Below are 21,126 nucleotides of genomic sequence, written 5' to 3'. Positions count from 1 at the left end.
TTCTATAGGCAATTTGTTAAGAATTTCAGCACTATCATGGCACCAATTATCGAGTGTTTGAAGAAAGGAAAGTTCCAATGGGCAGAAGCAGCTGAAGCTAGCTTCAATCAAGACTTTTGAGTTGGAGTGTGATGCAAGTGGAGTAGGCATTGGAGCTGTCCTATCTCAAGAAAGTAAGCCCATTGCTTTCTTTAGTGAGAAGTTAAGTGAAGCTAGACAGAAATGGAGTACCTATCAGCAAGAATTATACGCCGTTTTCAGAGCGTTGAAAACTTGGGAAGTCTATTTGCTGCCTAAAGAGTTCATTGTTTGTAGCGACCATCAATCCTTGAAGCATTTTAGAAATCAAAAGCATGTTGACCGCATGCTAGCAAGATGGGCAGCATATCTGGAGAGGTTTAACTATCTCATCGTGCATAAATCTGGGATAACTAATAGAGTGGCCAATGCTTTGAGTTGCCGTGCATGCCTCTTGACTTCTTTTGAAGCTGAACTTCCGGGCATGGATCAAATAAAGGAGTTGTATGAGGGTGACGAAGACTTTGGCCATGTTTGGGTAAAGCACGCAAGGGGCCAACCATTAGGTGATGACTATTTGATGCCAGATGGATATCTCTTGAAAAATGATCATTTGTGCATTCCAAGAAGTTCTCTACATGACAAGCTGGTTAGAGAGCTCCATTCAAGTGATCTTAGTGGCCATGTTGGACAGGACAAGACTATCGCTAACCTGGAAGCTTGCTACTTTTGGCCACAACTAAAGAGAGATGCTGGAAAGTTCGTTAAATGGTGCCCCATATGTCAGACCTGCAAAGGCCAAGTCCAGAACACAGGGTTATACATGCCTTTGCCTGTTCCTGTTGCTCCATGGGAGGACATTTCTATGGACTTCGTCTTGGGCTTGCCAAGAACAAGACGAGGAAGTGATGCTGTATTTCTGGTCGTGGATAGATTCTCTAAGATGGCTCATTTCATCCCATGCCGCAAGACAACGGATGCTCATCATGTGGCAAACCTATTCTTTTGAGAAGTTGGCAGACTTCATGGAGTTCCAAGGTCCATTGTCTCAGACCGTGATAGCAAGTCTCTTGCTGCATTTTGGCTCACTTTGTGGAAGCAATTCAACACTAAATTGAAATTTTCTAGCACTACTCATCCACAAATAGATGGACAAACGGAAGTGGTGAACAAGTTTTTGGGTAATCTGATCTGTTGCATTTGTGGAGAAAGAAAGGGCAATGGGATTTGGCTTTATCTCTTGCAGAGTTCTCCTACAATAACTCCAAGCATAGATCCACAGGAAGGAGGCCTTTTTCCATTGTCTACACTAAAGTTCCAACACATGTGGTGGACCTGGTGAAGCTGCCATCAAGGGGAAACTCAAAATCAGCATTGTCCTTTGTTGATAATTACACCGAGTTATTTGAAGAGATTCGCTGCGCTTTGGAAGCACAAAATCAGAAATATAAACAAACTGCTAATTGCAAAAGGAGGCCAAAATCATTCCAAGTCGGTGATAAGGTGATGGTCTACCTCCGAAAGAGAGGTTGCCTTTAGGTGTTAAAGGCAAACTTAGGCAACGAAGGTATGGGCCCTTCTCTATCACGAGGAAGATAAATGATAATGCGTATGTGATAGATCTTCCAAGTGACATGGGTATCTCCAACACTTTCAATGTTGCGGACTTGACTCTACCATCCAGAAGAAGCGCTCTATGAAGATAACTTGAGGGCGAGTTCCAAACAACCAGGGGAGAATGATGATGAACACTAGATGAGAAGAAAGAAAACACATGCCAGATCTGTTTGGCTACTTCTAGATGCTTCCACTCTAGTGTAGTATTTCTTTCCTTCTCTTTTCTAGCCTACCTACTGTTTTCTAGAGTCTTCTAGTTGTGAGTAGCTATGAGTAGAATGGTGAAACTTACATAATGTTTTCTAGAGTATTCCAGCTATAAGTAGAAGTATGTGAAGGCTTCACAAAGCCCTATAAATAGAGGTCCTCACCTCTACTTTGGACCCAAACTATGTACCCCTACCTATGATAGAACTTGTTGTTCTTATCTAAGATCTTGGAGTAGATCTTGTGCCCTAGGAGTTTTGGATTGAACTCTTGCTGCCCTATCAGCCTACATTCGCCTCTAGAGCGATATCTAGCGCATCACGTTTAAGCTCTTGCTTCAACACTTGTGTTGTACACATTGTAGCAGCAAGGTGGAGTTGCTCCTCCACAACCCTTGTGTTGCTTCAGTACTACAATTGCTTGAATCGAGTGGGAGTTAATCTTCCAGATGAGATAGTGATGGTTCTCCAAAGTCACTGCCACCAAGCTACTAGAGCTTCATGATGAAGTATAACATATCAGGGATAGATATGATGATCCTTGAGCTATTCGCGATGTTTGACACCGCGAAAGTAGAAATCAAGTAGGAGCATCAATTGTTGATGGTTAGTAAAACCACTAGTTTCAAGAAGGGCAAGGGCAAGAAGGGATACTTCATGAAACGGCAAATCAGTTGCTGCTCTAGTGAAGAAACCCAAGGTTGAACCCAAACCCGAGACTAAGTGCTTCTATAATGAGGGGAATGGTCACTAAAGCAGAACTACCCTAGATACTTGGTAGATGAGAAGGCTGGCAAGGTCGACAGAAGTATATTGGATATACATTATATTAAGGGCCATTTGCATTTCTGCCCCTAACTCGAACCACCTACTCAGATTTGCCCCTAATTTCAAAGCATGCTCAAATTTGCCCCTCTGCCGTTAAGTCACTACTCAGAAATGCCCTTCCGTCCAGTCAAAGGCCTTTGACCGTCATAGGCCCATGTGTACTGTAGCAGATGGAAAGTGCTACAGTATTGGACGGAAAGTGCTACAGTGTTGTACGAAAGGGCATTTCTGAGTAGTGACTTAACGGCGGAGGGGAAAATTTGAGCAAGCTTCAAAATTAGGGGCAAATCTGAGTAGTGGGTTCGAGTTAGGGGCACAGATGTAAATGTCCCATTTATTAATGTGTACTTTACTAGTACTCCTAGTAGCACCAGGGTATTAGATACATGTTCGGTTGCTAAGTGTTGGTAACTCGAAATAAGAAGCTATGGAATAAACGGAGACTAGCTAAAGGTGAGATGACGATATGTGTTGGAAGTGTTTCCAAGGTTGATGAGATCAAACATCGCACGCTCCCTCTACCATCGGGATTGGTGTTAAACCTAAATAATTGTTATTTGGTGTTTGCGTTGAGCATAGACGTGATTGGATTATGTTTATCGCAATACGGTTATTCATTTAAGGAGAATAATGGTTACTCTGTTTATTTGAATAATACCTTAAATGGTCTTGCACCTAAAATGAATGGTTTATTGAATCTCGATCGTAGTGATACACATGTTCATGCCAAAAGATATAAGATAGTAATGATAGTACCACCTACTTGTGGCATTGCCATTTGAGTCATATTGGTATAAAACGCATGAAGAAGCTCCATGTTGATGGATCTTTGGACTCACTCATTTTTGAAAAGTTTGAGACATGCGAACCATGTCTATTGGTATATACGCATGAAGAAACTCCATGCAGATGGATCGTTTGGACTCACTTGATTTTGAATCACTTGAGACATGCAAATCATAACACATGGGCAAGATGACTGAAAGGCCTCGTTTTCAGTGAGATGGAACAAGAGTGCAACTTGTTGGAAGTAATACATTTTGATGTGTGCAATCCAATGAGTGTTGAGGCACGCAATGGATATCGTTATGCTCTTACTTGATGATTTGAGTAGATTCTAAGTATATTTACTTGATGAAACACAAGTCTGAATTATTGAAAGGTTCAAGTAATTTCAAAGTGAAGTTGAAGATCGTCGTGACAAGAGGATAAAATGTCTATGATATGATCATAGAGATGAATATCTGAGTTACGTGTTTGGTGCATAATTAAGACATTGTGGAATTTTTTTCACAACTAATACCACCTGGAACACCATAGTGTGATGGTGTGTCCGAACATCATAAATGCACCCTATTGGATATGGTGCATACCATGATGTCTCTTATCGAATTACCGCTATTGTTTATGGGTTAGGCATTAGAGACAACCGCATTCACTTTAAATAGGGCACCACCTAATTCCGTTGAGATGACACCATATGAACTATGGTTTAGAGAAACCTAAGCTGTCGTTTCTTAAAAGTTTGGGGCTGCGACGCTTATGTGGAAACGTTTTAGCCTGATAAGCTCGAACCCAAAGCAGATAAATGCATCTTCATAGGACACCCAAAACAGTTGGGTATACCTCCTATTTAAAATCCGGAAGCCAAACGGATTGTTTATAGAAAATGGGTCCTTTCTCGAGGAAAAGTTTCTTTCGAAAGAATTGAGTGGGAGGATGGTGGAGACTTGATGAGGTTATTGAACCGTCACTTCAACTAGTGTGTGGCAGGGCACAGGAAGTTGTTCCTATGGCGCCTACACCAATTGAAGTGGAAGCTGATGATGAAACTTCGGATCAAGTCACTACCAAACCTCGTAGGTCGACAAGGATACGTACTACTTCAGAGTGGTACATAATCCTGTCTTGGAGGTCATGTTACTAGACAACAATGAACTTACGAGCTATGGAGAAGCGATGGTGGGCCTGGATTCTGATGAATCGCTCGAGGAGATAATATCTGAGAGAGGATCCATGTATGAAAACAAAGTGTGGACTTTGGAAGAACTACTTGATGGTCGTAAGGCTGTTGGGTACAGATGGATTTTAAAAGGAAGGCGGACAATGATGGTAAGTGTCACCATTAAGAAAGCTCGACTTGTTGCTAAGATGTTTTCCGACAAGTTCAAGGAGTTGACTATGATGAGACTTTCTCACTCGTAGCGATGCTAAGAGTCTGATGGAATTAAATTACCAGTTACTGCATTATTTATGAAATCTTGCATATAGGATGTCAAAACATTGTTTCCTCGACGATTTTCTTGAGGAAAGGTTGTATGTGATATAACTAGAAGGTTTTTTCAATCCTAAGAGATGCTAACAGGTATGCAAAGCTCCAGCAATCCTTCTAAGGACTGGAGTAAGCATCTCAGAGTTGTAATATACGCTTTGATGAGATGATCAAAGATTTTGGGTTTGTATAAAGTTTATGAGAAACTTGTATTTCCAAATAAGTGAGTGGGAGCACTATAGAATTTCTGATGAGTATATGTTGTTAACATATTGTTGATCATAAATGATGTAGAATTTCTGTAAAGCATATAGGGTTGTTTGAAAGGTGTTTCTCAATGAAAAACCTGGATTAAGCTACTTGAACATTGAGCATGAAGATCTATAAGGATAGATAAAAAAATGCTTAATAGTACTTTCAAATGAATACATACCGTGGCAAGATTTTGAAGGGGTTCAAAATAGATCGGCAAAGAAGGAGTTCTTGGTTGTGTTATAAGGTGTGAGTATTGAGTAAGACTCAAGACCTGACCACGGCAGAAGAGAGAGAAAGGACAAAGGTCGTCCCCTTTGCTTTAGACGTAGGCTCTACAGTATGCTATGTTGTGTACCGCACTTGAAGTGTGCCTTGCCATGAGTCAGTCAAGGGGTACAAGAGTGATCCAGGAATGGATCACAGGACAGCGGTCAAAGTTATCCTTAGTAACTAGTGGACTAAGGAATTTTCTCGATTATGGAGGTGGTAAAAGAGTTCGTCGTAAAGGGTTACGTCGATGCAAACTTTGACACTAATCCGGGTGATTCTGAGTAGTAAACCGGATTCGTATAGTAGAGCAGTTATTTGGAATAGTTCCAAATGGCACGTGGTAGCTGCATCTACAAGATGACATAGAGATTTGTAAAGCGCACACGGATCTGAAAGGTTCAGACCCGTTGACTAAAAACCTCTCTCACAAGAAAGATATGATCAAACCCCATGGGTGTTGGATTCATTACAATCACATAGTGATGTGAACTAGATTATTGACTCTAGTGCAAGTGGGAGACTGTTGGAAATATGCCCTAGAGGCAATAATAAAATGGTTATTATGATATTTCCTTGTTCATGATAATTGTCTGTTGTTCATGCTATAATTGTATTAACCGGAAACCATAATACATGTGTGAATACATAGACCACAACATGTCCCTAGTGAGCCTCTAGTTGACTAGCTCATTGATCAATAGATGGTTATGGTTTCCTGACCATGGACATTGGATGTCATTGATAACGGGATCACATCATTAGGAGAATGATGTGAGGGACAAGACCCAATCCTAAGCATAGCACAAGATCGTGTAGTTCGTTTGCTAGAGCTTTTCTAATGTCAAGTATCTTTCCTTAGACCATGAGATTGTGCAACTCCCGGATACCATAGGAATGCTTTGGGTGTACCAAACGTCACAACGTAACTAGGTGGCTATAAAGGTGCACTACAGGTATCTCCGAAAGTATCTGTTGGGTTGGCACGAATCGAGACTGGGATTTGTCACTCCGTATGACGGAGAGGTATCTCTGGGCCCACTGGTAATGCATCATCATAATTAGCTCAGTGTGACTAATGAGTTAGCCACGGGATCATGCGTTACGTAGCAAGTAAAGAGACTTGCCGGTAACGAGATTGAACAAGGTATGGGGATACCGACGATCGAATCTCAGGCAAGTAACATACCGATAGACAAAGGGAATTGTGTATGGGATTGATTGAATCCCCGACATAGTGGTTCATCCGATGAGATCATCATGGAACATGTGGGAGACAATATGGGTATCCAGATCCGGCTATTGGTTATTGGCCGGAGAGGTGTCTCGGTCATGTCTGCATGGTTCCCGAACCCGTAGGGTCTACACACTTAAGGTTCGGTGACGCTAGAGTTGTTATGGGAAATAGTATGTGGTTACCGAAGGTTGTTTGGAGTCCCGGATGAGATCCCGGACGTGACGAGAAACTCCGGAATGGTCCGGAGGTGAAGATCGATATATTGAATGAAGGGTATTGGAGTCCGGAATTGTTCCAGGGGTACCGGGTGACGACCAGCGTGTCCGAAAGGGGTTTCGGAGGCCCCGACAAGCGTTGGGGGGGGGGGCTTATGGGCCAAGGGGAGGGGGCACATCAGCCCACTAAGGGGCTGAGCGCCCCTCCCACCCCGTCTTACGTAACCTGGAGAGGTGGGGGTGCCTCCCCTAGGGCATCCACCCCTCCCGGCTTGGGGGGCAAGTTTCCTAGGGGTGGGGGCGCCCAAACCCATCTAGGGTTTCCCCTGTGGCCGCCGCCCCTCCCCTAGGGAAACCCTAGGGCGTCTCCTCCTCCCCCCTTCCCCCTATATATAGTGAGGGAGAGAGAGGGCAGGGACACCCCTTCCTTTGGCGCAACCCTCTCCCTCCTCCAACATCTCCTCCTCCTCCGTAGTGCTTGGCGAAGCTCTGCAGGAGAACCACAAGCTCCACCACCACGCCGTCGTGCTGCCGGAGCTTTCCCTCAACTTCTCCTCTCCCCTTGCTGGAAGGAGGAGACGTCCTCGGGTTGTACGTATGTTGAACGCGGAGGCGCCGTCCGTTCGGCGCTAGATCGGATCTTCCGCGATTTGAATCGCCGCAAGTACGACTCCATCAAACGCATTCTTGTAACGCTTCCACTTAGCGATCTTCAAGGGTATGAAGATGCACTCCTTTTCTCTCTCTCATTGCTAGCATCTCCTAGATTGATCTTGGTGACACGTAGGAAAATTTTAAATTATTGCTACGTTCCCCAACACGTGTTTCGTTTTTAATGTTTAGTTCGATAGCAACTAAAGGCAAACACACAACAACCAAAGACACGGATGTTTTGGTCTATTCACCAAAAGTCCTTTTTAAATTAAAACTAGAATTGACTTTGTCCCAGTCGGTTTGGTATTGCTCTACATTTCGTAGCTACAATGGGGTTTGAAGGTGGATGCCACTTTTCCCTCAAACCCAAGAATTTGATTTCTTGATGCATCCTATTTCTAGACAACCTTTGTTGTGTCCGATGACATTCGACTTCATAATTAATTTTCTTCATCTCCTATGTTGTTCTTCTCCAAGATAAAGATGGCGCATGTGAGTTGGTGTTTTTCTTTACATCGAACGTGTGTATTTATAGATGGGTTGTTGTGTACACGGATGTAGTGCTTCAGACTTTATTGTCTCACCAACAATATGTACCATTATTTCATCGTGCAAGCACTACATAAGGGCTAGCAAAGGCTTGACAACATCCCGAACATACATGTGATTTCATATGTGCCGAATTTTGATGTCACTTAGGCTCGATTGGCGGTTGAAACAACAAACATGTTATTATAAACATTTTTCTATCCACTGATATATCCAAGAAGACCAAACATGTGATAACATACATGGCATCATGTAGTATCATCAATTCCATATAGCTCCTCGGAGTCATGTCGTATATGTTTCTAGTTAATATGGTAGTGTGCAAAATTTCGTAAGATGTTGCTTTATTATGCACCAAATTGGGAATACAGTTCAGGCTGCGTTTGGCAGCGCTGTATTTTTGCAGTTTTACAAGAACTACCGTGGTTTTCAATAAAGCCACGGTTTTAAATACTTTGCTATGTTTGGCATGAACAGATACAACCGTTTTAGAAACTATAGTTTTCTTGAAATCGTGTTTTTTTTTGTTGTATTAGAAAAAGAAGTCCCAACCTCTTTTTTCATAAACCGAGAAACGAGATCGTTACTTTGCTCTCCCCTGCAATTGTTTCTCGTGGGGCCCATCTTCTTCCGTCCGTCCTCGTTACGTGTGATTCATCCATGCATCTTCTCTGCTGCCATGGACAAATCAACTTGACCACCTGGTGGGAAGAAAGGTACGCCCTACCCTGCTCGATAGATTGAGCCCATCAACACAAGTCCATGCGCGCGTGTAGGTTGTGCCCGCGAGGCCGCGACTTACTAGGTCATCGATTAGCCAACCGTAGCACCCGCTGATTGATCCGGTGTTGTAGCTCCTTATGTGTAGCTAAGTTAGGTTCAGTTACGTAACAATTGGTCAAAACTACGATAAAACAACACCAGCCAAATGTATTCATAGTTTTCTTAAAACTGCATTGCAATACAGAGATTTTGGCATACTACGATATTAAGAAAATTATGCTGCCAAACTAGCCCTCAAGTATATTTATGAGAGTTGCTATACGTACGACAATCCATGTACGATTTTCGTACCACAGTGCACGGCAGCCGTCCGATCAATTCAACGCAGGATTGTGATCGCGTCGGACGAAAATCGTACACAGATTAATCGCACGCACATCAATTCCGTATATTTATTCACACACAATGTGAAGACCATGTTCGCAGTTGTGCTTCCCCAGATGGTCATGTTTTCTCCCAATGGAGAGATGTTGCCCTCGCGGCCAGGGGCAGGCCATCTTGCCCTCCCCTTTTCGGCACAGGTTGTTGTGTACATGAATGTAGTGCCTTAGATGAGTTGTTGTGTACATGAATGTAGTGCCTTAGATTTTAATAGGGCTGTGGTACGGAGACACGCCGGTAATTTTGAGCTGATCGGAGGAGTTTCAGCCCCAGTTAGGTTTATAGTGATTCTGAACTGAAGTAACTTTCAATATTTGACACGAGAGATGTTAGCTCAACTAAATCAGCCACCAAACTAAAAAAAAAAACTAAATCAACCACCTAATACAAACTAAATCAATTGTATTTTCCACACCACCCCCACAACCTAGTCCAAGCTTGCTCGTGATCTCTAGCATATTTTACAACATACAAAGAAGCATAAATACAACAATGACGCCAACCATTCAGGTGGCCACTGGCATATATGCCCTGAATATCCATCTAAATCACTCGATGTTGCATACCGGCACCACACACATGCCCAATTTTGCGCTGGAGCTGTGCTTACCGCCCAGGAGAAAATGGCTTCATTCCTGGAGAGCTTTCACGCGGGAGGTCAACTCTCTGACTTGATTCTTGAGACGCTCGTGGTTGCTGAAAAAATCAACAAACACCTGCCTTTCCCTCCCCACCTCATGTGCGCGATTTTCAAAGATCTGCAAATTTGTTTGTAACATGAGGTCTAGAGGTACATATGCAAGGAGAGACAAGTAATACTATTATTCAGAGCTCTTTATACTAGTGTTTTTTAAGTCCTCTCATCTGCCAAAGTAATACTGGATGAAAACAGAGAATTTCCCCATTTTGTCTTACCCAACTTGAAGAAGCTTCAAGATTTACAGAAGATAAGCACACATAACGATTCCAATATATAACAAGCAACACATGTTGATTCCAATAATCTTAAGGATGATAGCAAGTCTACTACCTTTATCTTTTGAGTGCGAGCCTTGGTTACTTCTTCAACAGCAACTTCAACTTGAGCATTGGCATTTTCCATATCATCAAGTGCTCGCATCAGTGGCTGCAACAAAAAACCGGATGTGATGAAATACAGGATACACAATAAATAACACAATCTGATGGCTCAAAGAGTGTACCCAGGGCGTCAATACTGGCTCTGCAGTTGTTGACGATGCAAATAGAAGCTGTTCAACTGTTTGAATCAGAGTGCATCTGCAGAATTGAGACGTGTGAAAGGACTCCAATTGGACACGTATTGGCACACTAAAAAGTGAATATGCAGGATACAACAGATTGATTAACTTTGCATGTCACAAATCTTGCATAAAATAAGTCAAGCTGGCACCCAAAGCAACATGCTCATTGCCAGCTTGGCTTCATGTAAGGAAAATAGCATCCAAGCCAGTGGTTTGTTGGGTCTTTTTGGAGGTCAGCCTTATTGTTTACTATACAGGATACACCAAATTAAGAATGTGTCTGTTCATACAAGGAGCACTAAAAGCAATCATATTTTAGACATGAAATAAGGTAGTGCCTTTGTGGTAACTTACAGCTCATTGATACATCTTTTCCTGTCAGCTGGAAGAGTATTTTCAAGTTCAGACTGAAGAGAAAGCAAGTCGGATTGTAGTGCCGATATCTGCTGAACTAAAGCATGTGCTGACATGTATGTTGGTACTGCTGCTTGGGAATCTGTAGAAAAGAGTAGGCAACATGAAGGATAGGAGAATAAAAATAAATGAAACTGCATACTGATTGGAGTTATCTGCTTACTTGAGTGAATACATAGTAGGTCTCGCACTGCATGGAGGAAAGTGTCACGATCATCAATTGCTCCTTGTTCACGTACCTCAGACGCAGCTTGAATTAATGAATTGCAATGGCCCTAAAAGATAAAGTAAACATGAAAAAAAATCAGAATCTCTATGAAGACAATAAGAACGAAGAAACATGAATAAACACTAAAGAAGTGAGGACATGAATACACACAAAATAAGTGAAGACATGAATAAACACTGAAGAAGCGATTACACAGAAGACAGCAACATCAGAGATTACTTACCAGACGGGTGTTGACTGCCGATAAGTAGCTATGTAGCTCAGATTCTATGACTCTAAGCAATGCGTGGGCACTGGCTATGTGCTTCCTTTCAAGTTGGCAAGCAATCTTCAGAAATTGGTGTCTAGCAAGCTGATTAACCAAGTGGTTGATGAACTGTAAAATAAATAAAATGCCAAGACTATCAGAAGAGAACAAGAGAAGTGTGGGAGTGTATAAATGTAATAGGAAGCCTAGCCAACACAAGAACGTATAAAAAATAGTTTGTTGAAGACCAAAATTCAGTAAACAAGTAAACATCATTACTTCTACTGGCTGTAAAACACCATCTGCTGAAGGTGATTTGACAGAGTAAATTGCTGAAAGCCACCACATTTGTGGCAAGAATACTTCAAAACTACCGTTTTTGTCAAAAACCACGAAAAACCACCATCTCCGCGGCAAGTGAGTAACAAATTGCACTAATTCAAAACTGAGCAGCGTCTAACAGCAAAACTGACGGGTGGGCCTGTTTGTCGGGCTGATGTGGCAAAGACTAAGGTGTTGGCCTGCTGAGGTGGACCGGGTCCCACATGTCAGCCACACACTTCTTTCTTCATGCTTACATCTCTTTTCCCCTCTCTCTCCCCTCGTTGACTTCGGCCCTGCCCCGGCGGCGACAGCCTAGGCTCCCGGTGTCCAGCGAGGTACCCATGCGAGGTCAACGGCGAGCAGATCCGCTCAAGCTCCGGCGAGTGCCCCTCCCGCCGATGTAGCCATGCCGGCGGCGCACGAGCCTGGAGCCCTAGCTGGCGAGCAGCGCCGTTCCTACTCCGGCGAGCGCCCTCCTGCTCCGGCGAGCGTCCCTCCCGTCGAGGTACCCATGCCGGCGGCGCGCGAGCCTTGCTCGGAGCCCGAGCTGCCGGCTGCAGTCCCTCCAGCGACACCGCCGGGGTCTCCTACCCTGCCCTCGACCTCCCCGCCTCCCTGCACTCTGGATCCAGTTGTTCGCCACGCCGTCGGGGTCAAAGTCGCCGCCGCACACGGGCCACTTGTACGCCTTGCTCACGATTGGGGGGAGAGGAGCGTGGTCGAGCGCTAGCTGCAACGAGGCATCTACCTTGTTCGGGAGTGGGACGGACAGCGGCCTCAGGCTCAACCGCGGCCGACAATGGCGACGGCGGCCTCTACCTCGGCCTAGGATGGACGGGTCATGGCTACCACAGGCTCGACCGCGGCCGGCAACGGCGACGGTGTCCTCTGCCTCTGCCCGGGGCAGGACGAGCTGCGGCCCCAGACTTGACCACGGCCGGCGACGGATCCGTCTCGCCGGAGTGGGCCGGTGGTGAGGGAGAGAAAAATGTGGGGATGAAGGAGATAAGAGGTGGCTTACAGGTGGGCCCCCGTCCACCTCAGCAAGTCAATCACCGACTAGGACTAGTCTTCGCCACATCAGCCCGGACAGACGGGTCCCACCTGTCAGTTTTGTTGTTAGTCATGGCTCAAGTCTGATTTAGTGCAATTTGTTACTCACTTGCCGCGGAGGTGGTGGTTTTTCGTGATTTTTGACAAAAGCGGTAGTTTTGTAGTATCCTTGCCACAAATGTGGTGGCTTTCAGCAATTTACTCTGATTGGCATCTATCGGTGCACAGCAACAAACAAACCAACACACTGGCATTTCATTGATCAGTAGACCACCTTCTGCATGCAATGAAAAACCCAACAGTAGTATAAAATCAGTTTTTCTAACGCATGCCACCAATTAAATCTAAAAGAAAGCACCAAAATGCTGCGTGATTGCCGCTCCATCATTTTATTTCATGCAATTGCTTTCGAATCGCTCCAGAGTTTATAACCAAAAGCAAAATAATTTTTACACAACTTGAGTGAAATCATACTCCTGAATAAAAAACTAAGTCACATCTTAGTTTCATGACAATAGAGGGTATACCACCAATAAGAACATACAAAAACAGAACACATCGAAGATTGTAGAAATGGCATATATTGTGAAGATGTGCTTACAGTTTTCTGCCTGTTGATATAGTATTCCTGGCGCATGACCTTTAAATCGTAATCGCCTAAATATTTGGGTGTTCAGAAGCATGTTAGAGAAAAAAAATCATACAGAACAACGATAAAAATAGAAATACTTTGTGCTAACCTTGCAAAATATATGTGCCTTGAAGTTGAGCAAGTTCCGAACAAAGGCATGGTATGGTCTGGAGGAGAGAAGTAGATAGATCAAAACAGGCTTATGCCATGAAAGATTTATCATATGCTAAGAGAAGAATTGGGGCATGGTCGATGCACTGCAGTAAGAATTCTTATTGGCATCAATGCCCTCTAAAATGCTAAAAATGTATTTTGGTGGGATGGTGTTCTGGATAAGAACCAATCGCACATTCACACTCCAACATATTTCCTAAACAACAGTAGGTAGCTCCAAAAATGAGCACATAGATTACTCCAAGGGAGTAGTCAATTTCACAATACCACCATATGTCTTTGAAACAGAAGTTAGAATACATTTTGTAGTTTCTAGTCCTGCAAGAGGTAACTCAACTCCGTACATGGGTTTGGGAAAATTGCAAAAATACCACCAGTTGTCAGTCTGGGTTTGAAACCACTGCAAAACCAGTCTGTTGTCGGACACTTAGTTGAACTCCAATACATGTTGATATTCAACAAACAAACCTATACATTCTGCTGTTAAATTTGTGCTATTCCTCTAAGGAACAAAATATTCTGCATGGGTGTAGCATTAAAGGTTTAAAACTTCAGTTTATCAGATCAAGACTTAAACTTAACTTAGTAACAAAATGCATTTCTAAAGATGGAACTGTGTTTGTTCACATACCTCAGATATGAAAGGCTGCACCTTTTGAGTAAGTGTTGAGAGTTCTCCAGCAAGCTCAGAACTTTTTCTCCTGAAGAAGAAAGGCGATGATAAGAGGTAACCGAGATCAGAAAGATCCTTCTTATTCTTCAGATATTATGTCACAGTTAAATAAAAGGAACACATCTGAAAAACAGATAGAACCACAATCAAGATGAGTAACATAACATATACCTAAGAGAATGTATATCCCGATGTATGTGAGCCTCGTCGGAGGATACTTGAGATTTTAAAATTTGGAGTATGGCGTGTTGTTTAGCATTCTCAACTTGTGCTTCAATCCATTGTCGTTCACTTGTAGCAAATCTGTTGATAAATTAGAGTAAGCCCACAGGCCACATCAAACGACTGCTGAAAATAAATCAAAACCCGAAATGGACACTTTTAAGCATTGACGAGCTTATAACACTGAAGAACACACAATGGCAATGCAATTCCACAAACACACATATACCAACAAACCAATAGCAAATACAAAATGCAGCATGCAAATGGAGGAATTGCAGCTTTTTATTTGTTGGATCTCAATGTGATACGACTAATGCCTACCCGTTGCAATTGGTCATGAAATCTGATCTGGTAGAGACACCAACGAATGTTACCTTGTTTGGGTACCTGCTTTTCAGTGGAGAGTTTCTAGATAACAGAAGAATAGCTCGGAGTAGTTACCAAAGAAAATTAGAATTTTAAACTTCAATATGATTATCGGCAATTGTTTTCCTGCATCAGTTTTGGACATTTGGCCCAAAGGGGAGGTATCAGGTGCAAACGTGAAAGCAATTACATGCACCATTGGATAAATGATGGATATAAGAGATTTAGTGGACCATGAGGTGGTGAGAGCTCTGGTAAACGTTTCCACGGGTCATTCACAAATTTCACATCAATATGACCACAAAATTTCATGGATCTTCTCAATCCATCGCTCATACAACAATACACATGAAAGCACACATGTTTGCACCTAAACAAAAGTTTTCACTTGATACATCATGAGATTATAGGAATCATACATCAAGATAGAGATTTTTCCACCTAAACATGAGTTTTCACTTGATATCATGGTGCTAGCAGAAAGATTAAGAAAAGTTATGAAGCGAAAGACACTTACATCGAACGGAGTCGTTGCAACTCAGCCACACGTTGGTGATGATGAGATTTTTCAGAATCTCCTGCATACAAGAACATGGCTGTTATAACCTGTTCATCTTGAAGCACAATCTGTTGTTACAGTATTACAGTATCTATGACCTTTACAGAAGTTCGAGTAATGCCTTTATGGGAGATCAACTACAAACAATTTACTGCAGAAGGTTCTTACCTCTTGCCAGGCCATTTGTGATGTCATCAAGACTCACCCAGGAACATTTCGATTTCCCCTCCTCCGCAACAAGTCGAAATGGCCCCTGGCAACATGACAGAACAAAACTAAACAACTAAACAGTTCGAAGTGGTTACGTGGTACTAAAGCAAGACATAAGGTATGGCTGCAACAGAGATGCACAATTATGCATAAGAAGATAATAGATAAGTCCCAAAAATCTGGTGGTGAAAATTATGGATAAGGAGTGCAAACATATTATTCAGCATAAAAAGCTTCATGCAACATTGGAAACAGGGAAATATCCAACTTCACAGGCACATGCTGTATTTTTTTTATAATGAATATGATATTTTTGCACCTAAAAGGCTAAAATAAAAGTTAGTACCGAGTAAAATACTAAATAAAATTGAGTATAGGTAAAAGTGTACACCAGATCTTTTTTAACTATCTTGTATTATTTACCTATGTTGGATTTGCAAGAGGCAGCAAGATAGTAGGAGTTTGAAAGTGAGGTAATTAGTGATGAACATGGTTCACTGCTTGCCCACTCTGGAACAAACAGAAGTTATCTCGTTTGTTGCAAACAATGACAACCACAAAGAATGTACCTTCTCAAATTGCTTCGAGAACCACCGGTTTAGCTCCTTTGTACAAGCCAAATCCCCAATAACATACGGATGGAAGTCTGAATATGCCAAGTATATACTGTCCTCTGCATATGCATATCACGAATATTAATCAAACTATAAAGAACTACTCGATACAATGTTATGTATAATTGTATGCACAAGTTTGAGTGTATACCGTCTCCTGAATGATAATGTGCCAATTCTTGGGTTGTAGCAGTAATTCTTCCAAGAACTGCATTCATCTGAAAGTTAGCAAAAACATCAAATCAAAATTGTTGGAAAATTATATAACAGGATAGAGATCCACAGCAGCAAATTAAAGTTATTTATATGAACCAAATAAAGGGCACACAGCAACTACCTAGCTCCGTTTCAAAACATTTAGGCAAGGGCACACATTGGAAATAGAACTACAACCACACTCTTGATTTCTTCAACAGAGAGATCTTTTGAAACGGATTCTCCTTGCGCTACGGAAGGTTTACGAGATTAATAATGGTGTGTTTAAAAAGAGGAGATACATTTTAATGGCACTTTAGGAAACATGCTATGTATGCATGTTATTAGTTAAGCCTTATCATGGAATAACACTCAGTTTTGAAGGTGTGGTGTGTTTTGGGTGTTTATCTCTTGGTGTCCACTTGAAGGGTGTTGTTGTACAAACATAACAATGAAACGAAGTTCCTACCATCAGAATCAAAAAGAAGTTCTACACCAGAAGCCAAGGTGAAAGAAGCATGATCAAGAGTAAATAACAAGGAAGAAGAGAACATGCCTTTTATCCTGTTGTCGCATACCAATTCAATCAAAAGTAAAAACATGAATAAAATTGTTAAGGATGCAAGACAATGAAAATTACCTCCAAGTTTCTGGATGAAAGTATCTCATCTAGTGATATAAGTTGCACGCTAACTGCAGACATAGCTGATACACGTGCTCGTCTGCCTTGAATAAGCGAAGATGCTTGCCCTGCAAGCATATCAAATTGTGCTTGCTGCCGTGCAAGCTGCCTCTGCAACTCAAAAACTTCAGCTCTATATGCTAGTTTTGCTTCTCTGCAAGCAAGCAAACGAAATAACCCTGTCAGTACAAGCACATAAGAGTAAGAAGAAATATTTTATTCTGCAATTGGTACTTCCACCTAACTAGTACTTCCTCCGTCCAGAATTACTTGACGCTCAAACGGTTGTATCTAGACATATTTAGTGCTATATACATCCATTTGAGCATCAAGTAAGTCCGGACGGAGGGAGTATTTGACAGCAACTTGACACAGAGGAGGAAGGTTCAAAAGCAGATAGGACTGATGTTCTGATGTGGTTATAATCAGATGTTATGGGCTTATGGCTGAGGGCCTTAATGCAGCAGACACATATGACATGAGGCGGTCAGCGCCCTTCGGCATTAGGAAGGCAGCAATTACTTGCCCTTTCAGTAATAAAAGATTTGGCCAGTCCTAATTGTTAGGGATAAAAACATTTCTTAGTTCTTTGAGTTGTTTGGTTAGCCCTTTACAAGGATGTGTCCCTTGTGTTCCTTGTGTATCAGGACAGCAGGCAGATAGAAAGATTAAGCTTTGAATAGAATAAATAGTATTGTTGCCTCTTTTTCAATCAGGCATCAAAAGCCTAAGCAAGCAGCATGGTCGTTCAGTCAAGGGCTTGTGCGCTACCCTAGGTCCTCACCCCCACCCAATCCAAGTGTCCTATTAAGCTTCATGTTTAATAGTATATGTTAGTGATCCACTCGTCACCATCTCGTAGTCCTGGCCTGGATTCTCAGGAGCCAGTTTCCCACTATAATTAGGTGTGAAACAGTCCTACAAGTATAAGTGCATCAAAATAAATGCAGCAACAATTCAAGCATGACATGGCTTTCACTAATCACCATTACTTCCTCCGTCCTTTAAAGAGTGTACTTCCAACATTGTTGGAGGGTCAAACTATCTCAAAGTTTGACTGAGTTTATGCAAAAATATATCAATGTTTGTGAAACCAAATAGATATATGATGAAAATATATTTTATTATGAATCTAATGCTACTAATTTGATGACATAAATGTTGGTGTATTATTGTATAAATACGGTCAAACATAAAAATGTTTGACTTTCCAACAATGTTGGAAGTACACTCTTCAAAGGACGGAGGGAGTAGTTTATAAAAAGTGAAAGTTGGCGCATACCGAATGTCAAGAATAGTTTCTTCTGCTTCAAAGACAGCCTCTTGATTGTCTTTCTTGCTTGAAAAGGCTGAAATACTATCAAAAGCAGAGTCCAAATCCTCACCCTGAGCAAATAATACAGGGCATTGCAAGAGTTAAATGTTTGACAATGGAGAAATAGGTGTTTATAATGCATAGAAGAGCTGTTGCATTTAGACAATATATCAGGAGACTGTTAAGTGCTAACGACTCACTTACATGATATATGGGTGCAAACTCCAAACATTTGCAAGAATTTAATTAATGTTTTTAACTCAAATGTTTGCGAGCAGGGTTTCAGATCTTGGATAGGATAAATTCATAGATGGTTTGTATTTTCCAACAAAAACTGAGAATTGACCAATGCCTAGTTTATTTCCAAGAAATGGTACAAGTTCTTTTACTACTTTATTTGATTAAAGACTCGTTATACTGTGCCATCTGCCATCTGGCATCTTGAACTCACTTCTAAGGTCGCAGCACATCCTATATTCTTAGAGATTACAGAAATACTAAAACTAGACAGCACAAAAATGTCCCAGTGGGTGGACATACCTCTAGCAGTCTCCCCTCTTCCACGAGTTGCTCATACCTGTCAGTCATTAAAAATGTAATCATGCACATATAATTCAGGCAAGAGCAAGGCCAAAAATCCATCAATGCAAGTGCAATTCTATTTGGTAACTGAATATTATAAGCACATTCGGCTATTTATAACCACAAAGTGCGAACAAATTCATAAATTTTGAAGCACCAAAATTCCCCAAGTATGATACAGCAAAAAAACCAAGTTTTTTTACAGGAGACCAGCATATAGTTAACACAACTTCCCTTAATTAATTTGTAAGAAGTCCATTGTTGAGTGGTTAAAAGTCAATTACTGAAGTGCGATTATCAAACCACATGAAAGCCTATGATACATGACCCATGCTTAGTCAAATTGCGGTCAGAACTGTAGAGCAGTTCGTCGCGGGGATCAGAAAATCCTGGCATTTCCAGCTAATCTCCAAAATTTCCCCTGACAGATACAGAAACCCGCCACTAGAACCCTAATGCACCGTAGCTCCCCGGGCAAACCGCAGAAATTCCGGTACAAATCAGCACCCAAGCTCCCCAAATCTCACAGACGCCGAGTCCCTCCAATCCCAAGCATCAAACCGCAGGTCGACTAGTAGAACCACAATCCGAACAAGCGCGCCAGCAGCAGAAACCAAACGAAACCGAGACCCCCGCAAGAAAGTCGTTGCAGTAGTAGAGAGAGGAAAGAAGCAGGCTGGGGGGAGGGGAGAGGGGGGTGGGGGGATTTGGGGCTCACTGCGAGAGGTGGGACGGGGAGAGGACGTTGGAGGGGCGGAGGCAGGAGCAGATCCAGGCGAGCAGCGGGCGCGCCTCCTCGTACTGGAAGGGCCACTCGAGCGCGTCCGCGTCCAGCGGGTCCTCCCCGTCGAACCCCAGCTCCGTCAGCGCCGCGCACAGCGCCGCCCCGCTCATCCTCGCTCCCCCGAGCTCGCCGCAGGCCCCGCTGTCCCGCGGTGGTTGCGCACTTGCGGTTGCGGTCGCGGTGGTGGTGGTGGGTGGGGACGGCCGCGGCCGGCAGCGGAAGCCGGTAGAGGAGGAGTGGAGTGCGTTCGAAACAACAACCAAAAAATGGTGAGATCTGCCTGCCGGCTGGCGCGTCCCTCCCAATTCTTTCTCGAGCTGCTACGTTGAAGGCCCAGATAGTTGGGCCGGACCGAGGTCCATACAGGCCCAACTAGTTACTGGGCCGTACTTGACTTGCATATGCACGTCTCTATTTTTTTTAACAGTCAAAGTCGTTCACATACACAAGCACACACTGGCCCCTATCAACGCACGCACGCATACACACTCTATCCCCTATGAGCACCTTCAAAAGACTAAGTCGGCATACCATCTTAAGATTTTACGAAATCACCTTAAACGCCACACAGTTAATGGAAACGTCTCCTTCCACTGAACGCCCGCCGAAAGCCTAAAATAAATACAGAAATAATGCGAGCACCAATATTAAGTCTAAAACTTAAGAAGCCTGCTATGCGTCGGTCCACGGATCTTCTTATGCTTTGCAACAAAGATCTTGTTGTAGAAACATTGCAACAAAGATCTTGTTGCACAAAAATTCCGAAGCATAATCTCTGTTACAAATGTTTCACCAAAATCTCTGTTGCAAAATAGAGAAAAGAAGTTCACCCCGCTAGATCTATGTCAGATCCGACTAAAAAAGTTGGCCGACGTGTAGCAGCCCCGAAAACATAAACCCTGATGGATTAAAGATACAACTATCCTCCTAAGGGCATCTCCAACGGTGACCTGCAAATTTCCTCCCGCATCCATCCGCGAACAGGGGGACCCACGAATAAGAATACGGGAGGACGTCATCTAACCGTAGACACACAAATCCGGTCTTCCTCAAATTTTTTTCAAGTCTGCACGATGAAATAGCCGCATGCAAAGGATACAGACGTTCAAACAGCCGCATGCAACATTAGTTTAAATCTAAAAAGGTTCAAATATTACATCCCAACATTGTTGTCCCCTTTCATCGACCACTGATGCTCAATCGATCTTCCTTCAGCTGCTCGTGAGTTGGTCGATGCCGAATTTGTTGATGCATTTGAATAAACTCTTTAAATGTGGCCGCTGGTCGGATTCTTGTCCGGAAGTT

General features: G+C 42.8%; 1 protein-coding gene across 1 annotated transcript; it reads right to left on the bottom strand.

Moving 5' to 3' along the window:
- Positions 1 to 9,566: 9,566 nt before the first annotated feature.
- LOC119339916 (AUGMIN subunit 3-like) lies at positions 9,567 to 20,072 on the bottom strand. The gene is made up of 18 exons (XM_037611816.1): positions 19,756 to 20,072; positions 18,996 to 19,032; positions 18,423 to 18,526; positions 17,099 to 17,294; positions 16,415 to 16,481; positions 16,219 to 16,322; positions 15,608 to 15,692; positions 15,398 to 15,458; positions 14,461 to 14,592; positions 14,248 to 14,317; positions 13,552 to 13,609; positions 13,413 to 13,468; positions 11,411 to 11,563; positions 11,122 to 11,233; positions 10,899 to 11,040; positions 10,485 to 10,560; positions 10,313 to 10,408; positions 9,567 to 10,040 (listed from the first exon to the last, which is right to left on the bottom strand). Exons 1-18 carry the CDS (start codon positions 19,929 to 19,931, stop codon positions 9,912 to 9,914), a joined length of 1,854 nt encoding a protein of 617 aa, XP_037467713.1. The 5' UTR covers positions 19,932 to 20,072; the 3' UTR covers positions 9,567 to 9,911.
- Between the last annotated feature and the right edge of the window lie 1,054 nt (positions 20,073 to 21,126).

This window comes from Triticum dicoccoides, chromosome 7B, assembly GCF_002162155.2.
Source record: "Triticum dicoccoides isolate Atlit2015 ecotype Zavitan chromosome 7B, WEW_v2.0, whole genome shotgun sequence".
Lineage (NCBI taxonomy): Eukaryota > Viridiplantae > Streptophyta > Magnoliopsida > Poales > Poaceae > Triticum > Triticum dicoccoides.
The sequence above is the reverse complement of the archived record's forward strand: the minus strand, read 5'-3'. Positions and strand labels throughout refer to the sequence as shown.

What these genes read in the sequence shown, in the direction of transcription:
- LOC119339916 (XM_037611816.1), bottom strand. Translation starts at nt 19,931, where the DNA reads ATGAGCGGGGCGGCGCTGTGCGCGGCGCTGACGGAGCTGGGGTTCGAC. An exon ending in AAGAGGGGAGACTGCTAGAG is followed by an intron (nt 18,527 to 18,995) that starts GTATGTCCACCC and finishes TTATTTGCTCAG; the next exon opens with GGTGAGGATTTGGACTCTGC. An exon ending in TTGCAACGACTCCGTTCGAT is followed by an intron (nt 14,593 to 15,397) that starts GTAAGTGTCTTT and finishes ATTTATCAACAG; the next exon opens with ATTTGCTACAAGTGAACGAC.